A 16,148-nucleotide genomic window follows, 5' to 3' on the forward strand; every position below is an offset into this window, starting at 1 on the left:
TGTTAACTTAGAATCATGATTACTCATAATATCACTTGGAAACCCACACAACCGATACAAATTGTCAACAAATAATGTGGCTAAATTTGGAGTTTTAGTAGTAGATTTGGTTGGAATAAACTTGCAAAGTTTAATCAACTGATCTACAACCACCCATATCGAGTCATAACCTTGTACAGTGGTTGGTAAACCCACAAAAAAATCCACAGAGATACCTTTCCATTTACCATTAGAAATCTCCAATGGATGCAAGAGACCTCCTACTTTTAGGTGCTCTCCTTTATTTACTTGACATTTTGGAAATATAAGACATAGTCTTAAACATACCTATGTAAACCTAGTCAGCAAGACTATCATCGTACGATTACATAAGTTTTCTTATGCCTGGATGTCCTACACTAGGACTGTCATGGCATTCATAAAGAATTTGGCGCCGAATGTCTATGTCCGTTGGTACACAAACTCTCCCCTTGTGGAGTAGGTACCCATCATCTATGGAAAAATTCTTCCATCTCTGCAACTCATCACTCAAAAGAGGAGAACTAGGTGTGGAGGTTAAAGACACACTATCAGCATTGAAGTGAGAAGGATGCCTCATTTTCACATGGTTCAACACTTTGGAGTATGTGTCGTCATGCTCATATTTTCCCTTGAGAGATTCCAAAAAATCACTTTGAAGCTCGGTGAAAAGAAGAGAGTTGATCTCAGACACATGGCTAAGAGCATCAGCTACTCCATTGTATCGGCATTTACGATACTAGAGCTTTGTATCATACTCCTAAATACTCTCAGTCCACCTGGCCTTTCGACCCTTTAAATTTGTTTGCTGTGTGAACCATTTTATACTTTTATGGTCAAACACAATCTTGAATTTACGTAAAAAAATGATGTTGCCACGTTTTCAAAGCAAACACTATTGCATAGAGTTTGCTTTTGTAAGCAAAATAATTTTGTTGTGCAGAATCAAGCTTCTTGTTTCAAATGCAATTGGCCTTCTCTGCTATAGAACAAATGCTCCAATAGCACGGTTACTTGCACCTGTTTCTAATACAAATAGTTTCAAAGGATCCACAATAGCTAAAATAGGAGCTGTAGCCGATCCGTCCTTGAGAGCATCAAAATTTTCTATTGAGCTTCTCCCCACCACAAGGTTTTTCCATTGTCTTTCAGTTGGTCCGTCATTGGAACAACAACAGGAGCATAGTTCGTGCATTTTTTGGTCCAGTGTTAGACACCTAAGGGTTATTCAATGCTTTGAAATAGGTATATGCACTTACACTATAGCCTCCTCAAGCATCTTGGGGTCTAGGGTTTTGATATGTTTCTTAAGCTTCAGTGTCAACCCATGGATGAACCCACATACTTGTTAAAAGGTATCGAAAACCTCCAGGTTGAGAATCACATCATGTGCAAGATATACTCCAATAGTTTTATATGATGATGCACATAGAGCACTTATTCCATGTAGAACAATTTTTGTCCTCTTCATTTGTGGGAAAAAAATCTTTTTAAACCACGTACTTGAAGGTTGACCAAGTCTATGGTATGATGCCCTTCTCCTTGAGCGACATCCACCATTAGTAGGCCTTACCTTCTAGTGTCAGACTCGTTTGCAGTGCCTTGACTACATCCAAAGTGCATCTAAGATCGTGAATCCTATCCCATTTTCTCAAGAATATATTCGCAATATCTTTTTTGTGTTCCCTTTCCTCTCCTCTGAAAATTGGTGGCTTGGTATCCTTTAACAAGTCATCCACCTCTTTTTGAGAGAGAAGGTGCAACCCTTTTAGATTGGAACCTTGCTCCTATAGACCAAGGGGGCTCTCGTCAAGCACATGTGTTGTAGAAACCCTAGTTTGTTCATAACTTGGCCCTTGGCTAGCTGCTGTATGCATTATACAAGCATATTAGACATCTTGGTGACATTCGCATTCAACGTTGCAAAATTAGACTCTAAAACATGCATGCACGTTTGTAGTGCTCTAAACTCTTGGATGTTAAGAAATTCATAGTTATCACCTAATCCCGTTGTCATGTGGGTACCTATCCTGAGAGTAGCATATTGCGGGGCAGCAACAAGTGGAACTCGTGTAGAATTTTCAACATCAAATATATGTTGCATGTCAACATCTGAATCCATGGAGTAACGTGTTGTGCTAGCCAAAGAAAAGATGTATCTTAGAGGGAAATTCATCTATTAGAAAGAGATTGAAACTAGATATGAACCACCACAATCGCAATTAAATAGCCTTTCTAATTAAATCCGCCAAGTCGTAAACAATTGTCGATGTCAACCACAAACTGCAAAAATCTCGGCCCAAGAGCAAACTTTGCCGATATTTGAAAGCCCTTCGAAAACGTTCCATGTCTAATCTGACATCTAGACATTGTCACCTTGTAGATAACAACGAGCTTACACGGTGTAATCTGTGGTAAATGCCGTTTTGTATAGCTGAAAGACGTCGCCATTAGTTGAATTTGTGCTTGTAAAATTCTTAGAATTTTTGGTAGCTTGTAACTTTCTAAAATTTCCTGCAGTGTACAAAAACTTTTGATGCCAAATCTCAAACTCAAGCTCCATTTACTCCTTTACTCCTTTGCTTCAGGTGGCTTTCTTTGCTTGTGAGCTTGGAGAAGAGCAAGGGAGTGTGTTGTGGGCACCCTCCCTTGTATGGTTTTGTTTAAAATTTAACCCTAAGGGACTTGGCCTTCGGTGCCCCCAAGTGAGAAACAAACGGGTATCTACAGCTATGGCAAGTGCGACAAATCTAGCAGAGAGAGAGAGAGAGAGAGAGAGAGAGAGAGAGAGAGAGAGAGAGAGAGAGAGATTCGTTGTGTCCGCTAGAAGCTGCAAGTCATAGAACCATTATGACAAAGTTTACTCCCCTCCTCAGTGCGACCTCAAAGAGCTCGCCTAATTGAGATTTGGTAGTAGTTGATGACATCACCTCTCCCCTCTAAGCGACCCTGCACATATGCTTCGTCCTTGTCAAAATCCGTAATTTAGAGAACTTTCATGCAACACCTTGACCAAAATAGCACCACGGTCCAAATTTCCTCTAATACCACTCTGAGACCAGAGAAACCTGAACAATGACTCTTTGCCCAACCACTACTCTTTACATAGGCACCCGCAAACTCCATTCAAACTGGCCCCTAGCCTCTGGCCCTTGGCCTGACACTCTCACAGGCGAAAGGTCCGAGGCTTTCCCGGTCAACCCCGGAGAACCATGCACTCCGGCAGCAATAGAAAACAAATGCATTTTTCTTGATGAAATGCTTTGTAATAAAGCCTTGATTATTGTACATATTTCTCTAAATTATACTCAACCCTTGTGTACCATATACTTGTGAATACAAACCATTTTTGAGTCTTAATTGCACAACAAAATTGAGTTTTGATTTCTATATTCTCCACTATAGTAACATCAACCTTAAACCTATAGTCAAGAGTGGTTCCATCGAGAAACTCAAGTGAGTCTCTAAGATCTTGATATTTCCAATTTGTACTGATAATCAACTTTCTAGGCCCATGGAATGGCTTAACCTTGATCTCTAGTTCAAACCCTAAATATTTTTTCTCAGAATCAAGAGGAATCCAATGTCTAGCTTTTGCCTCCATCTTCTGTAATCATACCCTAAAAGTAGGAATGGCTTGACTTTGATCTCTAGTTCTAACTCTAGATATTTTTTCTCAGAATCAAGAGGAATCCAAATGTCTAGCTTTTTGCTCCATCTTCTATAATCATACCCTAAAACTAGGAATTAACAAGAAGTTCTCTAGTAGATATAGAATTTGGGCTTACCCACACTTAATAGTGTCACCAATGTGAAAAGTCTCTCTGAAACTCTAGTACTCTCCAAGTACATTGTATACTTCAATTGCTAGCAGTCTTCTATTCGATCGCATAGTCGTTGTTCTTTGCAAATCCTTAGATTTGAAGCATATCACAAAGACATGGACTAGTATAAACCATTGAATTTTGATCCTCCTTGAAAATCTTCCTAGTTTCATTTCTCTCTATATATTATCTTTGAAGCTAGCTATGGTACATGTATTTGTGGCTTCCCAATCTAGTAATCTTGAAGTTGGAACTAGTTTCAACTCTCTATGTACACCTTCTCTAGTTGGATCTTTATATTATGAAAAATACACAAGCAAACAAATTGTTTTGTAAAATAAAGGTGGCTTGTTTACATACATAACATCTATAATTCCTATATGAATTATCTGAATGTGCCACTCAAGCTCTTACAGGTTGTCCCTCCACAAATTGGCGAAGGAAAAAAATTCTTATTTATTGGATATAGTATGAAATCATGTATGCTTCACTTATAGAATGAATGCGCATGTGGATATCGATTTAAGCCGTGTCCTTGGCCAAGTAAACATGTTGTGGCTAACCAACAACTGTCACTTTGAATACAAGGGTATGGCTCCATCTTGTTTAGTCCTTTAAAAAAATGGAAGCATCATTACCCAGTCATTCATACCAAAAGACATAGGTTTCCAAAGTCTATTATCTCTCACATTATGAAAACACAAGAAATTATGTTGTTAGAAGGGCAACGAGAAGGAGTCATTATAATGTTTTAAAGAAATGATAGAAGGATAGGAAAATCAGCAAGAAAATTAAACATTTGAAGAAAAAAAAGGTAATAGAAAAGACCTTTAGTTCATGTTTCATTATAAATGGTTTATTTTTCAATGCCTTTAATAAAAGGTTTCATACCTTCAAGCACTAGGACATCCAATGCTTAAAAAATTTTGAGTTTTTGAAAAATATAAAAAGTACTCTTGTATTTTCTGTTCAAGCTTTTACATTATCCTTGAAAATGACCAACATGTCATCTAATTTAGTGGTTTTTGACAAAATAGAGGATCGTTTAAACATTTTTAGCCATACTTTTGTACATGTGTCAATATTGTATTGGCCTATTCCTTAATCAAGTGATTTCAAACATCCATTTTTTGCCCTAATCGATCACTTTCTCTCTTTGCCTCTCTCTCAATGTTCGGTTCCTCTTTTTGCTCTCCTATCTTCATTCCTTCAATATCCAAGGTAAGAAAAAGCATGAGAAAACCAGGGCCGCAAAGAGGAAGAGAGTCAAAGGCATGGTGGAAAACTTTTGAAATGGAAATAGAACTTTGCTTGAGAAAGGAGGCATGGACTAGATTTGGAAGAGATCCTCTCTGATTAGGAACCAATGTTATCTATCTTCAAGTGTGTGCATACTAGGGTTTGTCACAATTTGTTATTATTTTGATGAGATGAATTTGAGTTTTATTTTACTCTAGTTATGTGATTCTAGCTTGAAATTGGCAAATATGCTCCATTATTACAAAACCCTCCTCATTAGATGGGTGCCACCACACACTCTCTCCAAAAATTGAGTCCATCTTTCTTATATTGCTTCTTTTGAATTGCGCTGTATTGTTTCTCTTTCGTAAAAATACTTTTAATCGGAAAGAAAGAAAATGGGAATTTTTGCAAAGTAAAATCCATTTAGTGAAAAGACCAAAAGTAACTTAAAGTAATTGTCTAGATTAGGTTATTTGGCTTTCTTGCAACCTAAAGTAAGCTTTAGAGATGCCCACCTTCACCACTAAGTCCATCCATCTGTTGGGTCTTTCCAGTGAGATTGGAGTCTAGAGAGTGGAATTAATTTCATAAAACAAGATAACCTTGGCAACACATGTAATCTTATCCCGTCGATAAGATGTTTTGTCGACAATTTGCCACAAAACCCAAAATGCTTAATTGGGCATGCTTGTGTCACAAGTGTGACCCAATTTTGACAAAGTTTTCTAGTAAATGCAACATCGCATAAAGGCTTAGCAAGAGTACATAACCTATCTGGACCTCATTCTCAGCACAAATCACTCATGTGGACACTTGACCGCACTAGTGCGTGGGGTTGAGTTTGAACTTTCCAAAACGAAAGAAAGCGATAGAAATGTTGATTTCTTTTAGGTTATGTTGAATTTGAGACCATGGATCCCTTTTCGAGTTTAGTGACCATATTAGTCTTGCAGGCAGTCTAAGGCTTGGTTTCGCACTAAGTAGAAGAAGCAAGACAGAGAAGGGCGTTGATCATTGATGGCATATGTTGAACTCTTTACTCAAAGTATTAGTGAGCCACAAACTGAACACCTATCCGTGAATGAGGGTTAGCTACAATGAAGAAAGCCGTACAAAATTTTCTTGGAGAGATTTTCTAGTATGTGAAGGGTCTCTCTATTTGGTGCCTAATGTGCCCTTCTTTTTTCGAGAATGTCCACCACGAGAATCGTAAGCACCTCCAACTGCGGCTTGATGTGAACCCAACCTGACAACCTGATTTGTGTCCGGCCAAATGTGAAAGGGACGTGGGTTTAAAACGATGCTAAAGAAGCTTTCCGATATTAGAAAAGAAAGCTAATGGGGTGCGTGTAATCCACATTATTGCAGGCACGGGGGGCAAAATACATACTTTTTCACTCTCTCTCTCACACACACATCTCTCTCTCTCTCTCTCGCTCTCTCTCTCTCGTGCTATAGGCCTATGTGCCTGCGCTTTTCACTCTCTCTTTCTCACCAAGAAGGAGCGCAAGAAATCGAAATATCATGAGAAAGAAGTGAGCTTTTTAGTATAAGTGTGGGCAGTTAGTTTAAGTGTGTGCGTATATACAAAGCAAAGCAAGAGAGCATCACAGGACCTGCAACTGCAATGAAGCTTGCAGCTCTAATTTTGGGCATCCTTGGTAAGCTTCTTAATCATAACTATCTCTCTTTGTTTGACATAGCTTGTCAGTAGGATTAATGGGTGCCTAATTCATCCTAATGGGTGCTTTAATCATCCAATTTTTTCTTGCCATCTCGAGTCTAAGTACCCGTTATCAATGGAAAATTGTTTCCACCCATTCCATCCATTTGCACAGTGAAAATTTGCTTTTTTCATCGATTCCATACTGGTTTGTCAACATTGGCACAATGAAAATTTTCTTCTTTCATGGTCTAATTTCGATGCCCCCATATTCAGTAGCCCCCTATCCGTACGTAGAAATAAACTGTGCAAAGAGGAAACAATTTTATACGAGCGCGGTGTCTTTAGTCCAATTTAGCTACCTAATTTCTGAAATTGTCGAGCTGTTAATTAATTGTCTAGATTGTGATTCATTTTATATGGGAAGAAGACTCATTAAAATGTCTAATCAACAACTAATCGAGCAAGTTAATTGATTAGAAGTTGTGTTTTTCTTGGTTTGATTGACATGAACAGAAGGTTCGCATTTGAGCTACTTGAATCAATCAAATGATGGGTTTTTTTTTTGTGTCATCTTTACTGCAGGAAATGCTCTTTCTATGCTAGTTTTTGCTTCACCAATGTGAGCTTTTTTTAAACCTTAAAAAGTCTTGTGCTTCTTTTGCATTGTTGTAAGCGATCATCGCAAATTCATTAATGCATCGATTATATTATTGACTGCTAATGAGTGATTAATGCATCATTGATGTTATTTAGCGCTACGTAGTGTTTCGGACAATCCGCAACCTTTTAAAAAGAAGAAAGAGAGACTTTATTTTTCGGTAAATATGCGAGAATATATTAAGAAAAGAAACTTTTTGCATCATCATTACGAGATGGAGCTCGTTCAGTTTGATAAGGGCATTCTTTTCATCATGTTGCTTGTCTCTATTGATCAATGCAGGCCAACATTTTGGCGAATTCTCAGGAAAAGATCAACCGAATCTTTCTCTGCATTTCCATACATATGTACACTCTTGAGCAATATGATGTGGCTGTACTATGGCATCCTCGACAGCGATGGATTACTTCTCATAACTATTAGTGCATCAGGGTGTGCGATTGAATCACTTTACTTGTCTATTTACATGATGTATGCCAGCAAACAACAAAGGGTAACTTCACTTGAAAAAATCTTAGCTTGTCTATCTGTATTACAATGCATGTTATTGAATTTTTAAAAAATGGGGCTAAACAACCCCTTTTGTTGAACTCGTGTGCTATATTTACATATTTACAAGTGACCCCCCTCCTCGAATCTATATGCTTTTCGTTGGACATACAACTGTGCATTCAATTTCACTCATGCCGGCTTTTACATTGTAGTTTACTTTGGCAAAGCAAGCAGTAGTGATGCTTAGCATCTACCTAACGATCTTGACATTCACGTTAATCTTTGCTCGTGGCGGGAGACGGCTTCAAGTAGTAGGTCTCCTATCCGCTTTCAATTCCCTGTGCATGTATGCTTCTCCATTAATTGCAGTGGTGAGTGCCTCCTCCCATTTTAAAGGTGCCCTTCAAATTAGAGAATTGAAACCATTCTATTACTCCAATTGATGATGGTATAATTGCAGAAGATGGTAATTACGACCAGAAGCGTAGAGTACATGCCCTTTCTTCTCTCCATGTCCCTTTTCCTATGTGGAGGAGTTTGGTTTGGCTATGCCTTGCTTATGAAAGATTTGTATCTTGAGGTAAGAATGATTCATGCTCTATCTATGTTTATTAGTTTTGACTTGTATTTGCCCACTCATATTGTTTGCCATTGGGGAGAGTAGGCACTATACTTGCATTGTGTTCACAAGCCACAAATGTGTGTCACCAAACTGCGCACACGGTTTTGAGCAGGAGTCCCCATCTGCTGAAACTATTCACAGCATTCATGTAAGAATGTAGGATGCAAAAATAAAGCACACGAGCACATAAATATTCTATGTACTGTGTGTGCGCACTCGCATTCCAAGTGTCAGTTCAGCGAAGCACAATTATGAATTTGTCATACTATTTTGGACCTCAAAATAAGGCGTGCTCCTGCAATGATGCATTCATGCAAGGTATAAATTTTGAACAGAGGAGGCACTCGCTTTCGCATGTGTGTTTTGTAGAAAGAGGTAGAGAAAGAGGATGTAGGAGATTGTCCTCACCATGGCTTCTTGCTTTGAGCTTCCACTCTTCCAATAGTTCTCCTCTTCTATCACCAGAAAGGAGGCTCATTGTAACTATTTGTGATCACAGATTTCGAACGGAAGCGGTTTTTGTCTAGGATTCATACAGCTTGTGGTGTATGCATTCTATGTCATCATCCATTCCAAGTGTAGAGCATCAGCAGACAAGTCTCACACAGCCCTTGCAACTCGCTCGTGCAACGATTCACACTTGAACCCACAGCAACTTCAAATCCTCTAGGCCAAGAAGCTCCCTTGGAAACCTACAAAATAATGGCTCATACCTGTTGTAATGAAAGTTGGCCACTCTCATTGCAATTTCATGGCACATTTCTGAAGCAAATCTATGAAGACAAAATGGTCACTCACTTGCACTACAGACAAATGCATAGGGAAAGCTTTTCATCTCCCACAGAGCACTTTGGTTGGATTAGACACTCTCAAATGTCCAGCACACAGATGCGTAACCTACTCGGAACATTCTGAGAGAGTATGACAGCATGGATAAGTCGACAATCAATCCAATAAGGAACCAGTCTCGCCGCATATTTGTAAACGCAATTATGAATATGACTTACCACTCTTTTTATATGATCACCATATCATCATCATAAACAGGATGTAGCCTCTTTTGCATCTCTCTTTCATGTCTGTACTACAACATGCTAGCTAAGGACACTACCGTATTTCAATGCACATTCACAGAATTGTCAAGCAAAGAATTATGCATAGAAATCACTCTTGGGATACGAGTCCAAAAAGCTACTCATAGAAATGCTCTACATCCATCATCCTGCGTTGAGCATCTCAACTAATCGATTGCCCTCTCTCATGAGAGGCATTTGTCCATATATCCTCCCTCCTAAGTGGGGCATTCATCAAAAGGGGCTTCATCCATGAGATCACTCGAGGCTTTACCCCCAGAAAGTTAACTGCTCTACATTCTCTTGCTTCATGGCAGACATCCTCGTATCACTACTCTATAAGCCATGTCCACCAGCAACCGTTGAAAACCCTGGCACACTCGGACAACAGGGATAAGGAGTACACCAATCCCCTTACACCTGTAAAGTTTTGTTGCGATTGGACATGGCGGCTCTGTGTGTGTGTGTGTGTGTGTGTGTGTATATATATATATATATATATATATATATATAGAGAGAGAGAGAGAGAGAGAGAGAGAGAGAGAGAGAGAACACCCCTCTACCAAAAGGCTTGCCAAGCCCATGTGTGCCAAGCTAGGAATGCTGACCAGGTTTAAAATTAGGGCAACAATAAGTCTTAACAGTGCACCCCAAGTTTAAATAGACCTTGTATGTGGACACGATTTAGGAAGAATCTAAAATGGTGTGGGGTATCTTTGGAGATGTCCCAATAGAGGGAATAAGCGATAGATTCCAAGGACGGTTGGTGAGAGCAAGATCTCTCTCTCTCTCTCTCTCTCTCTCTCTCTCTCTCTCTCTCTGTGCAGCCGGCAACTCCCTCTCCCTCTCCTATTTACGGAAGTGGACGTGTCTCCCTCTGTGTGTCACTCTCCCAGACACTATAAACAGAGCAGTGTAAAAAAGAAAACGCTTCACCCATTGTTTACAGAAGGAAGAGATACAAAAGCCCATCATTTGGGTGTTCTGTTTAACCTAAAAGAATTAACCTGTCTATTCTCAGTCTCCTGCATCAGCTACCACAAAGGAGTAGAGGGATGCCAGTAACAGAAAGAAATGAGAGATGATAACATCATAGCAAAGATCGCAATACTTTTAACATTATGCATACTTTACAAACAGTTGGAAAATGGTCCTGCCATAGAAACATGGTTCTAATCCCTAGAACTGCTTTTGCTTACGCATAGCGACAGCAGTACATTAATCACAAGGTGGTAAAATACTGGAATTCGAAAGCTATACTTCAGTCTTATTTAATTTTTACCTCACTTTCCTACACGCTTGACAAGTACCACCAGAAGTACTGCTACCGCGAGCATCATGCATGATGCCACGGTCTTATCAATGCTACCGTTGTGTTCTTTTGAGAAGAAAGCCTTTTCGACGGATGAAAACAAAGAGCCTACAATCTCCACAACCTTGTCAAGAATCTGCAAAACCTTGCCGGTCACGAAGTCGCATACCTTTGAGGTGAGCTTCAAAATGGAAGTTTCTCCATTCTCTTCCTTGAAGATAACAGAAGCAGCAGTTTCTGTCAAAACAGCAGAGCAGCACAGCACAGTTACTACCCGCTCGATCCTCAAGAGGAAAAAATAAAAGCACACATACCATGTCCCTCCTGTAAAGTTTGGGTGAGCTCCAAAACCTTTTCGTTGCTTAAAACTGCTTTCCAGATTGCCGGATCACGAGCAAGCGATTTGACTGCATCCTGCAACACGCAAATTTGTGATAACCATGCTGGCTTTTACATCCCTCAATCTACTAATAAAAAGAAGTTAATTAGAAAAGCAAACAGTAATTTTTCATCGCTCCTTCCAATGAAAAGAAATGAAAAGAAGTGTGAGATTAAGGGGAGACCAACATGCCTCTAACCTCCCGACCATGCACCTTTATAGAGTGTCCCCCTAGCATACATTACGTCCACTTGGAGGGCCTAGCCCTAGGGCCTCTACCGACAGGGCCATACTTGTGGCCCGCCCACATCTCATGACCCTTGGCCTGACACACAGGTCTTGTCAAGAGTCGCACCACTAGCTCAGCAGTTAAAGAGCTTATCCACATGATGACCCCATCGAGGTAAAATGAAAGGAATGGATAAAAGAGAACTGCATACACAAGGTCTCTACAGCCCTCACAAAGGAAGTTTCTGACAAATCTTAGAAAAACATCCACTCCATCCACAAAACAATATAGAGAAACAAACATCTACAGAAAAAGCCTAGATTCGAAAGTGCAAGCTAAAGACTCCTAGTAGTTCTCCACAAGACAATACAAACCATCCACTCCATCATACACAGTACATACTTCGACTTCCCCATGCATGTAATCAGTTGTGGTAGACATCTCTAGCATGTCAGGATGATGCTGACAACACCAGAAACGTTTCAAAGAAAGACCTCCGGCACATGAGAAAATCTAGGAGATGTACATGCAATAGTCCTCCCCTCCACCCCCCACATGCGCAAAAAAGAAAAAAGAAAATTCCACAGCCCCGCATTGAAACACAAAATTTGACTTCCAAGAAAGCTCCACTTAGAGGTGAATAGGACCAGAATTAAAGTTGATCAGAGGGTGGGAAAAAAGACAGTACCATCAATCTTCATCGGCAAGTGTTACAAGCCCAAAATGACAATAAAATCAGCAGTAATACTAAGGTGAGGCTCTCTACCTGGACCTTGGAGTTAGTCTGCAATAAATGAAATGCTTGATAAACAGAGCTGCTTCCTGCAGCAAGCAGACCCAGGCCAGCAGACAAAGATGGAAGCTGTTCCTCTGTTGCCCTCTCTTGATTCACAATGGCCGGAACAAATTCTTTCTCCTCATTCTCCACCACAGGCATGGTTGGGCTCTCTTTTTCCACAGAACTAGAGGCAGGAATGGAGCTGCAGTAAAACAAAACTTTAACTTCAGCATAGAACTTAGAAAAAGCCAACATTACTACACCTCCTTCCCTCTCTCTTTTTCTCTCCACACACACAAAATCTACATTAATCTTTGAGATTATACAGCATCAACACCAACAATTTATCTCTATCCAGTCAATAGATTGAAATAATTTGGATAATGGACATTCTGTACGTCAATCACATTAATGTTCATATGTTTGGACTTTATACAACATCAATATATTTAACTATCAATCCAGTTATAAAATTTAAAAATTTGGATGTGTAAATTTTGGACAATTTGACAATTCGTACATCACATTCATGTCTCATAGGCTTGAGCTTTGTACAAAATCCATATATACACCTTACTATCCAGTTATTACTCTTCCTTCACCTCTGTAAAGTCCTAGAGTAGAGTACTCTTAGCTTCTTTCTTTGCGCAAATTTCATCAGACTGATCATCCACAGATCAAGGTAACTTTTCTCTCTAATATGTGCAGCCTTGCTCCAACGAATTAACAACCAATTTGGGAAGGTCACTGAATTCCAAAAACTTATTTATCCAAGAATGCAATCACATCAAAAAAGGTCAATCATGTGAACTACAGAAATAATTCTTACAGATGAAGAGCAGCATGTAGCTCTTTGGTGGCCTCTTCAACTTCCTCTTCCGAGGGAGCAGTGGAAAATACAAGGCGATTGTAAGAGAGTTTGCCCCAATCCTCATCTGAAGAATATTCCAAGTCATCTGCATTGAGGAATCGCATGTCAGAAGGGACACCTCCAGAAGAAGCCTCCTTCTGAGACAGATGTAGCGCAGATGGCATGTTGGCTGAATGTTCTTGCGTCGAAGCATGGCAGAAAGCTGGAGAAGATGATGGAGCCATTGCAGCAGTCCCTGCTGCTGCGACCCCCATCAATCGTGCCATGCCACGAATCATTGCTCCTCCACCCATGTATCCCTGTGCAGACTATCAAATAATATTTCAAAATCCTGCTGGACATAAACTCCAAAGCAAACATCCCTGGAAAACAATATTTCTTGATAGCAAGTATCTCTACAAGACACTTGCCCCCCTGTGTAAAAGAGTTCATGAATAGGGTACAAGCTGTATGGCCAAGTGTTTCAAATAGACGCACAAAGCTATAAACCCATTGAGCACAGAGAGGAGTATTTCAAGTACATAAAACAGAAAATTTTAGTTTATCTTTTCAAGCAGCATGCAACTAGGATGGAGCATCGCGCAAGAACAATTAGGAGTTGGAAAACAGAGTAACCCGACTGAAGCAACTCCTCATGGTGCTCAAATATGCAAAATAGGTTGAAGGCAATAGCCTCAACTCTAAAATGAGCAGAATATGACACCCTAAGTGCAACAAATTTCTTCGAAAGGCCAGTTGGGTGTCCTTTGACCTGTACAGAGGCTGCTGTCCTGAAACATTGAAAACCATAGCAACTAGGGAAAAAGATATATATAAAATGAGAGAACACATAAGGTACATGGGACTGATTACAAAATTCAAAGGTTTAAACAAATGCTTCAACTTAGATACTGAATTAGTCCTTGTAAAAAGTTACAACGTCGTGAAAGTGGCATATCCCATCCAATACAGATAAAAAATCAAAACCAATGGCAGACTCTGACATTCGTGAAGATGTTAATAATACAAAACGAATCAGTCCGCATACATGTAGGATACTCCAATGCAAAACACATCGATTGGCAGCATTCTAGACTCGAGATTTGTTGAAGTGCTAGTCATCAGCTAAAATTTTTAAATCAGAATTTGACTTTTGCCAATATAGAGGCTCATGCTAATATTGACGACATCTACGAACAGATGCATGGAGTGTCCTTCTTTAAAGGAGACAAAGCTTTGTAGGCATAGCTCTTACACGAAGACTAATTCATGAAATTCTCTAGTGAGGGCACAGGATCTACAGTACCAGTATAATCTAAGGTATTAACATAGCCGTACAAAACTCCCCAGTCCCTATAGACCCATCCGCCATTCATATCATCTGCCTTCTACACAGGCAAGCTACAATTACACTGCTTGAGCTCAAACCTTTACATTTCGGATGCATCATACTGAAGTCAAAGGAAGCGAACTCAAAGCCAATCCACCACAATCTGTCTTGCAGATGAGCAGAAACAGAAATCTAAAAGTGCGCGAATTATTGCAGAGCGTTAAAATTTAGCGTTTCCTTTTTTGCAGACAGAGACAGAGTGGAACCCATCAAAGTTGTGAAGGAGTGAGTACCTGGATGAATCGAGCAGCAGAGAACTGGGGTGATGTCAACCCTCCGCTTTGCAACTTACTTATCTTCTTTAAGAACCCGTAATTTGTAAAAATCGCAGGGCGCTTATTTGGCACCGTTGATTGTGAAAAACGAATCTTGGGCTCTTGCAAGTTGCAACTCGGACTGGGTTCATACAGCACAGGCGGCAGGGCGAGCGCGTCCACGTTGGCAAGCAACCATTGGACCATGTGGAGAGACTTGGTTTATAAACCTGCATTAAGTTGGGCGACCCCCCCCCCCGTCCCTCAAAATTATAATTCTACCAGGCACTTTAGCAGTGTGCTAGCAGGGAAAAGAGAACAATGCAGCCATTGTCCCTTGTGAACGCATGGAGTGGAGGCAGTAAAATCTAACGCTACGCTCGTATGAACCTAGCGACTCAAATGCGAGGAGAGGCCAACACCTTCACCAACATGCCCGTATGAGAGACTGGGGATTAGCACATGCACATCTCCACCCAACCATGCCTAATATAAGCCCTTGGACTGCTAAATATAGGGCCCATGTATTGTATGTGTGTCCTGGACCTTGGCTTGGCCCATCTTACTCTACGCTGACATTACTCCCCCCTTGGAGAAGCGTTTTCATCCTCGAAAACAAAAGTGGTGATATTTTTATAAGAACACTGATGTTTTCCACGTTGGCATCCCTCGTGGATTCAACTGTCCATTGGATCGAAACACAGTTCGGTAGGAGGTTCAATGAAATCAAGAAGAACATCTTGATTTTCCACATTATTGTCCCTTTGCAATCATTTTGTGTAATCGGCCTATATCCAACATAGTGTGCAATTTGTATTCATAACTCACTAGAGTATTTTAAATGAATTTTTATAGCTAAGAGGTGTCCAAAAGAATACCTCTTCTCACTTTCCATGAAAGTTACATAGTGAAATAACTCATTAGCAATGATTAATTCCTTGACTTGTTATCATTTCTCATCAGTAAAAAATCCCACCACAACTAGTGATCGGGTTGACAACCTGAGCCAAACATGAAGGGACTAAACCTAATCGCAACATGCTTTGCCCCATGTGGTGAGAAAACTAGAGTGATAACCTCTCCAATTTGGTTGAATTTGTGCTAACATATGCGCTTAAAATATCCTTTACCACAAGATTAACACTTGTAAACTACCTATTTGTCTCTAGATTAGTGGTAGTAGTGATATTGAGTTGTTTCTACTCAACACTTTACATACAGTCTTCCAAAAATGACTAGTAAATGTGGGTCACAACAACGCCCAATATTTTGGAATAATTTATAAAATCAATACAAGTTATAAACAACCAGCTTAGTTTTTAGAATAGTGGATTGAATAAATTGTACAAAGTTTAGTCAAC

The 16,148-nt window shown here is 39.9% G+C and overlaps 2 protein-coding genes across 8 annotated transcripts; one reads left to right on the forward strand and one right to left on the reverse strand.

The window, feature by feature from the left end:
• The first annotated feature begins 6,491 nt into the window (after positions 1-6,491).
• Positions 6,492-9,542, forward strand: LOC147444698 (bidirectional sugar transporter SWEET16-like). Of its 5 annotated transcripts, none has more exons than XM_086527244.1 (7): positions 6,792-6,955; positions 7,333-7,369; positions 7,504-7,568; positions 7,691-7,901; positions 8,113-8,211; positions 8,361-8,480; positions 9,022-9,542. In XM_086527244.1, exons 1-7 carry the CDS (start codon positions 6,825-6,827, stop codon positions 9,190-9,192), a joined length of 834 nt encoding a protein of 277 aa, XP_086383370.1. In that variant the 5' UTR covers positions 6,792-6,824; the 3' UTR covers positions 9,193-9,542. The 5 variants fall into 5 exon arrangements, with proteins under 5 accessions (XP_086383371.1, XP_086383370.1, XP_086383369.1 ...); XM_086527243.1 differs by having other exon boundaries at positions 6,799-6,955; positions 8,113-8,271; XM_086527245.1 differs by lacking the exons at positions 6,792-6,955; positions 7,504-7,568 and adding an exon at positions 6,492-6,745 and having other exon boundaries at positions 8,113-8,271.
• A 1,143-nt stretch (positions 9,543-10,685) lies between these two features.
• LOC147444699 (uncharacterized) lies at positions 10,686-14,921 on the reverse strand. Of its 3 annotated transcripts, none has more exons than XM_086527240.1 (5): positions 14,767-14,921; positions 13,123-13,463; positions 12,282-12,495; positions 11,222-11,321; positions 10,686-11,144 (listed from the first exon to the last, which is right to left on the reverse strand). In XM_086527240.1, the coding sequence occupies exons 2-5, from the start codon at positions 13,455-13,457 to the stop codon at positions 10,879-10,881; spliced, it is 915 nt and encodes a 304-aa protein (XP_086383366.1). In that variant the 5' UTR covers positions 13,458-13,463; positions 14,767-14,921; the 3' UTR covers positions 10,686-10,878. The 3 variants fall into 3 exon arrangements, with proteins under 3 accessions (XP_086383366.1, XP_086383365.1, XP_086383368.1); XM_086527239.1 differs by having other exon boundaries at positions 13,123-13,472; XM_086527242.1 differs by lacking the exon at positions 14,767-14,921 and adding an exon at positions 14,450-14,470.
• Between the last annotated feature and the right edge of the window lie 1,227 nt (positions 14,922-16,148).

Source organism: Adiantum capillus-veneris, chromosome 13 (assembly GCF_014529385.1).
Source record: "Adiantum capillus-veneris isolate H3 chromosome 13, ASM1452938v2, whole genome shotgun sequence".
Classification (NCBI taxonomy): domain Eukaryota; kingdom Viridiplantae; phylum Streptophyta; class Polypodiopsida; order Polypodiales; family Pteridaceae; genus Adiantum; species Adiantum capillus-veneris.